Source organism: Chamaea fasciata, unplaced genomic scaffold (assembly GCF_029207755.1).
Source record: "Chamaea fasciata isolate MVZ Bird 193981 ecotype frontalis unplaced genomic scaffold, bChaFas1.0.hap1 SCAF_4, whole genome shotgun sequence".
In the NCBI taxonomy this organism is placed as follows: Eukaryota; Metazoa; Chordata; class Aves; order Passeriformes; family Sylviidae; genus Chamaea; species Chamaea fasciata.
Genome location: NW_027094089.1, coordinates 18,991,472 through 18,998,186, shown reverse-complemented (window position 1 = coordinate 18,998,186; position 6,715 = coordinate 18,991,472). Strand labels below are relative to the sequence as shown.

At 54.5% G+C, this 6,715-nt stretch overlaps 1 protein-coding gene across 1 annotated transcript; it reads left to right on the top strand.

Moving 5' to 3' along the window:
* Positions 1–3,038: 3,038 nt before the first annotated feature.
* On the top strand, positions 3,039–6,052 carry CCL19 (C-C motif chemokine ligand 19). The gene is made up of 4 exons (XM_066182306.1): positions 3,039–3,096; positions 4,197–4,320; positions 4,672–4,768; positions 5,268–6,052. Exons 1-4 carry the CDS (start codon positions 3,039–3,041, stop codon positions 5,286–5,288), a joined length of 300 nt encoding a protein of 99 aa, XP_066038403.1. The 3' UTR covers positions 5,289–6,052.
* Positions 6,053–6,715: the final 663 nt, after the last annotated feature.

Genomic DNA, 6,715 nt, shown 5'->3' with positions numbered 1-6,715 from the left:
TTTGTCCTTTCCAGCTCTGTAGGTCAGAGGTGGAAGGCAGACCGCCACCAGACAGCCTGGGGAGAAGCTATCCTGGTGGCTCCTTTGGCTATCAGGTCTCCAGGAAGGCAGCAGCATGGTCAGTGCTCCCTGAGGAAAGCCCAGGGATGAAGGTGATACCCTGGTCCATTTACATTTTGATAGGTTGGATTTCCCACAGGGATCATTAGTCCCTTCTGATTTTCACTCTAATTAAAAACTGCATTATCGAGGTTTCTGCAGGAATAAGTGCTCATGGATGCTTCATGCTGTATCCTGTGGTGTCTTCGGGGCAGGAGATCCAGTGCTCCTAATTACTCAGGAAGAGCAATTAAATGAGCCAATTCGAACAATGCTCTTCCCTTATCCCCACCAAATCCCCTGCCTGTTTGTGTCTCTGGAGACACTGGACCCTGAAGCATCCCTGTCTTTCCCGTCTGCACTTCTTCTGGTCCCTGAGGCTCTGCCCTGCGAGGGGGATGGGTGACCTTTCTGAATGCCACAGGGGTGTGCTTCGGAGATGACCACACTTTTCTTAGAAATCTTATTGACCCCAGTAGAGGGGGGAAACCCACTACATCCCCCTTTCACAATGCAAGTGGAAAGCCCCTTTTCTTACTCTGGTGTTCTTCCTGGGGAGCAGAGGCGTGTGACACCGCTGTGCTTTGACCCACTTGGCTCCCTGACAACTGCCATGAGGAAGAACACTCCCTTTCCTTTCCTGCCAATGTTGTTGGCAGAGGCTGTGGGCAGCTTCAGGGGTGGGGGTCCCCTGCAGCCCAAAGTGGCTAAGAGGTTTAGTCTCAGACGGATATATTCCCAACCCAGCATGGTGTAGAGCCAGTGGAGAGCCAGCAGCAGGCAGGAGAACCTTGTGCCAGGGAAGTGATGTCTGGAGACACCCCTGCTTGCCAAGAGGTGCAGAACCCAGCAGTGCCTTGGGAGAGTCCCATAGCACGGGACCTCCAGCACCCCTTGCCAGCCCTTGGTTGTGCTTCAAGTTCTGTCAAACACACTGAACATGCAAGGAGGTGAGGGTTTGTTGCTGGGCAGGTCCCCCAGTACCCCTTGCCAGTGGGTCAGAGCCCTGCACTTGGGACCCCCTCTTTGCAGAGGGCTCCACACTGTCAGACCAACCCCCAGCGAGGAGCTGGCTCTCAGTTAGGAGCAGTTCTGGCCACCAGCAACCAGGAGCTGTCATCTTCCCTGCTGTGACATCTATTTGGCAGTGTCCTGAGGAGATTAAGCAGAGGCCAGGTTGCGGAACCAGCCTACATCCCCAGACCTGCAGGGAGTCCAGCGCTCATGATGGACGCTAATCCTTCACCACCTAAACTCACCTTCTGCTGGCTTGTGAGTGTCAGCAGGTGCTGACTGAAGTTAAGCTGGCACATCCTGTTTGTGCTACTCCTCCTGCTCACCAGCCCCCGCCTGATTCCTTCTCCACAGTGCTGGCTTGCTGGGGCACAGGAGCAGTCAGAGGCAATGCTTTCCTGATGGAGAGCACCCCACATATGAGGCTGGCGACAGTGCCAGTGCCACTGCAGGGATGCAGCACCATGTTTTGTGGCATGGCTGGAGTCTCCTCTTGCTTCTTAACATGGAGTGGGGAAGAGGCAGAGCCTCTCCTACTGTTGAGAGGAGCAGAGGGACTCACTGAGGTCCCCAGGTCCCAGGTGTGTGCCTTGTTCCCGGGTAGATATTTGTCCACATGAAAGGGGTCTGTACACTGCTCTCCACTAGGGTGCAAGGACGAGTCCAAAGCTTGAGCAAGGGAAAAGATGCAGGCACAGAGGTTCTGCTCCAGCATTTGTTCACCCCTGCTGCAAAGTATTTTTCCTATTGTCAGTGGGAATTTATCTGGGTGCATCTGATGCCTTTACGTTTGTCTGTCCCTGGGCCCCTCAGAGGAGACCCAGACTGACATCTCCAACTCCCTACAAGGCAGCTGCTGACAGAAGTGAACCTTCCATCATTCTTTCCCTGGGCTGCACAACCCCAGTGCTCTCTGCTTCCCACAGGGGACTGAAGCAGCCTGGTTTAAGGGACATCACTGCAGGTGGCACTGGCACTGGCACAGTGGTGAGTCACCATACCAAGGAGAAACAACCCCCGTCCCTGTACTCCTGTGAAGATTCAAAGCGGGAGCGCTGGTCCTCACTCTCAGCAGTGCCCACGCAGTGGGTGAGCTGCTGGCACCCTGTGCTGTGCGCACAGCCTCCGTGGGGGATTTCTGCTCTTGCGTGGAGAAAACCTGTTTACAGGAAGCTCTGTAGCTGCCTTTGGCCAAGAACCCATTTTCTGGGACACCTGGAAATCAGGTTGTCTTCTGGCCTGTGAGATCTTGGCCCTGGAGTGGAGCATGCTGGCTGGGCTCTCCTCTCTCAGCCAGCTTCGGATGTGCCCCCATGCGGGCACTGGGGAGGGCAGGAGGAGAAAGCCAGGCTTCAGCAACCAGCTGGGGAGGCTCTTGGGGGCAGATAGACATCAGCCCGGTACCAACATATACCCCAAAAATGAGGTTGAGGCAAGTCCTACCCCCCCATAGGATCAGAGAGTTTAGACTACGAGATATTTAATGTGAATGCCCCAGAGACATCTCAGAGAGGAGACTGGGAAATATGTGGGGTAAGAACCCTCCCAGGTGCCATCCCAGGGCCCTGGGGTGCTTTCACAAGGTAAAGAGACCCTTGAGCTGCCTGGTCTTGACCAGCAACACCTACGTCCTGAGTGCTGGCAGAGAGGGCAAGAGCATGTTTGGCTATGGGACCAGAGAACAGCTGGCTGCAGGGAAAGCAGCTGCTGGGATATTCAGGAACTGCTCAGAAATTAAATCCAGCCTGTTGTAAGACTTGTTACAACCTCCCAGCCTCTGAAAGAAAGTGAAAGCCATGGGCTGGAAGGATATATAAGCAGTGGGGAGCAGTAGCAGCAGGGCACAGGGAAGCTGTGCAGAGCTCACCTCTCCTGTCTGGAGCTCCATTGCCTCCGGCCCATCCTCTGCCAGACTCAGCAGCAAAATGCAGCGTCGACATCTTCTCTGCCTCAGTCTCTTGTTGCTGGGACATATTTTGAATGGTAAGAGGGGACCTCTCAGTCTGGCTTTCCTATGGAAGTGAGAGGATTCTGTTTCTTCTTTCTTTTGCATTTTCAGCAGACTTTTAGAGGGACATGTGGCTGCCACTCCATCACAGCTCTCCTGCAGCCTCTTCTTGTGACCTGTCCCACAGGGACTTTGTCCTGCCCAAAGTCCAGACAGGAGTCTGCAAGGTTTTGGGGCTGGGAAGGTGTGTTTGGGAAATGCCATGGAGCAATCCTGCCTCCCAGTGCCCTAGCCTAGCTTGCACACATTGGGCTGGGATTGTCTTGGTCCCACTGTCCCCAGTACACTGAGGGAGTGTTCCTGTCATCCTGTGGTGCAGGGCAGCCTGGAGGCAAGTGGCAGGGCTTGAAGTCAGAGGAAAGGTGTTTGTTAGGGGAGGGTTGATGTTTGATGGGCTGTTGGATGTGGGGTTTGCACAGGTTGCAGCTGTCTGGCTGAGTGACATCAGAACCTCTACCTGTGGTGGGGATTTGGGGGGTCCAGACACTGTGTGGTGTTGCACCTCACCTTACTGCTGAGGGTACAGACGTCCGTGGGTCTGCCAGCCTTGTCAGGCATTAGCAGTGAATACAGCATTTGCTGGGAGAGTGACTCTGGATCTCCTTCCCTGCAGAGAAGCACAGACAGCTATGTCCTTCAACTGTCACAGGAATGACCTGTGTGGGGTGGGCTGGTGGCGGGGTAGCAGCCAAACCTGTCATTGCTTCAGTAAAAAAAGTTGAAGTTATCCCCAGCCCCTTGGAAATGTGTGTCTGTATTGCAGCACCCTGAAGCAGGGTAAATAAAGACCCCTGTGTCCTGCCTTGCTAGCTGGGGTGCAGGAGGGACGCAGTCTTGCCAAAGGATTGCCTTCTGCCTGTTTGCTCTTGCCCATCTCCTTTGCTTTCTGTCAGGAGAAGGCAGAGGGCTCCCTGCACTGGGGTGTGAGCGCAATAAAGCTGGTGCCTGTGTGCCCAGCCAGGGCAGTGTGTGACAGCATTCCTGCCGGCACCATCCTTCCGCAGCCCCTTCACCCTCTGAGGAAGCTGGGAGAGGTGCATCTGACCTCAGCCTCCATGATGTGTTCCTCCTTCAGGGCATGGTGGGAACAATGTCCTCGACTGCTGCCTGCGGACGAGCGATATGCCCATCCCACGGCGGATCGTGCAGGATTACCGGCTCCAGCTGGTGCAGGACGGCTGTGACATCCCTGCTACCGTGTAAGAGCCCAGGCAGTGATGGCTGAGGGACAAGGCCTCGTGATGGCCAAGGGATGGACCTTGCATGGAGGCAGGGTTGTAGGCAGAGCAGCATGGTGCAGGGACGTTGAGCTGGATTTGAGGGAGAAGGAATAGGGAGAACTGCAGAAGGGATCCAATCCTGGAGATCCAGAGGCTCAGTGGGAGTGGGAGAAGCTGAGAGGGGAGAGCATGGGACAAAAGCCAGGGAAGAAAGTAATCTACAGGCAGAGATGGGGGAGGGCAGTAAGGTAGGGAGCTTAAACTGTTCTTGAGCATCCATGGGGTGTCTGCTCACTTCATCTTGTGTTATTTCCCTCATGGGCCTGGCAGATTCATCACCACAAAGGGCAAGCGCCTCTGTGCACCCCTCCACTCCTCATGGGTGATTCGTCTCCAAGAGAGGCTGGATGCCAGCTCTGCCAAGAGGGTAAGAACCATCCCTGTTCTCAGCCAGGCAAGAAATCAGCCCAGGGGATGGATTTATCCTCTGCCAAATAAGCCTTTTCCATTGTGACTGGGCTGCTGGGAAGAGCAGGGGCATGCTCTGCTGAGGCATGGTTAATTTGTCTTGTCTCCATCCCTCCTACCTCCAACTGGCACCAGTCTGCCTCCTTGGTAGTCCCTCTTCCACCCCCAATAAATGCAGTCCTGGGACTTTTGTCTACCCAGTGTCACTCTTGTCTGAGCCTGGTATGTGCCATGGCAAATGGCACTGGGAGCAAAATCCCTCCCCACTTCTGCCCCTCAAGCTTGGGGTCTGCTGCTTTTGCATCTTCATAGAGAGGGCTTGTGATGAGTTTGGGGGGTGCTTTACAAGCCCTGACTGGTCCATCATGACCATGGCTTGTCCAGCAGAGGAAGGGACTCTGGGGAAGCTCATACCCCAAGGAGCACACTAATACCACTTGGGTTTTCCCCTTCCCTAGGGCAAACCCCAGGGCAAGTAGGTCCTGAAGAAGCCATGGCTGGTCCTGTCAGCTGGAGGGGACCACCTCCCATCTGTGAATCTGATGCTAATGGAGCCAGCTTGCTTCCACCTCCAGCCTATGGGCTGACCCTCCTTGAGACTCATGCCAGTGTGTGGGGCTGGGCAGAGTTCTGTCTGCTCTGTCTTTTTCCCTCTGCCTCCAATGTGACCCAGCAGCCTGTGTCAGGCTGAGCCAGGGGCTGCTGGACTCCATCACCTTTGCAGCCTGGAATCTGCTTGATGGACTGATCTGCGAGGTGAGCTGGGGAATCTCAGACTTCCCATCAGCACAGCAGCTGTGACATCCAGCTCTAGTCCAACCCCTTTGCTTTCCATTGTCAGCCCCAACTTAGGGTTCTTCTGCATCCGTGGGAAGGGCTGCCAACATAGAACATTGTGGGGTTGGAGGGGAGTGATTGAGATGTTCCACAGTGGCCATACATTCTTCCTTGCAAGGGTAGAAATAGAGCCACTAGTGTGGAGCAGGCAGAGATGTGGCTCTTAGCCCCCGTTCTCCTCTGAGGGCGAAGGAATAGGGATTGCATCCTTTCTCAGTCCCCCAACCTGATACCACGGTCCAGCCCTGCCCCGTGACCACACCTGAAGTTCATGCTGCTCTCAGGTTATTTGCTGCTAGATCTGTTCATTGCAACAATTCCATGTGTATGTCTCTTCTTTACTCTCTCTCTATTTTTTTAAATCTCTTTTTTTAATTGGGCTGTGATTTTGTTAAATAAAAAGAAAAGCCAGCAGGTAGTTGTCATGCCTCATGTTTGAGCCTGAAAGCCAGTGTGGAATGTGTGGTGAACAGACAGCTCTGCCTCCTGTGCTGCAGTGGCAAGGGGGATATGCTGTGGTGTGAGGAGAAGGAAGGAGGGTTCACAGGGATGAAGGACACAGCAGCCTGGGCTGCAGGTCTCTCCTGGGAGTACCTCAACACTGTGGCAAAACAGGCACCCTGCTCTACACTGCTTGGCCAGGCTACCGGAGCAGGTTCCTCTGGGAAGGTGTGCAGGGATGGGGTAGAAGGGAGCATGCCAATATTGCACCATCCAGCCTCAAATGCTTCAGTCCTGCAAGTGCAGATGCTGGGTTGGAGCTCCCCAGCTCTCCGCTTCCAAAGGAGCAGGGGATATGAAAGAAGTGCTGCAGGAACAGGAGGTTTGTCCTTGCAGTAAAGGGAAACTGAGGCACAGTGTAGTTGATTGCTCTGGCAGGTCAGTACTGCTGGCAGCTGGGGTGCAGGTGAGTAGAAGGATAAGCTTTTGGAGCAATGGAGCTGCTGAAAACACCTACTCCTGGGCACATCCATGGATAAGGCACAGATGGCAGCCCCCCAGCTCCTGCCACTTATCTACAGTAAGCTGAGAGTCTGTGGCCATTTTTCTCTTGAGCCTCAGGTCTGCT

Excerpts from the sequence above, each read along its gene's own strand:
- CCL19 (XM_066182306.1), top strand. The coding sequence starts at position 3,039 with ATGCAGCGTCGACATCTTCTCTGCCTCAGTCTCTTGTTGCTGGGACAT. Across the intron at positions 3,097-4,196 it reads GCTGGGACATATTTTGAATG|GGCATGGTGGGAACAATGTC; the intron begins GTAAGAGGGGAC and ends TTCCTCCTTCAG. Across the intron at positions 4,769-5,267 it reads ATGCCAGCTCTGCCAAGAGG|GGCAAACCCCAGGGCAAGTA; the intron begins GTAAGAACCATC and ends CCCCTTCCCTAG.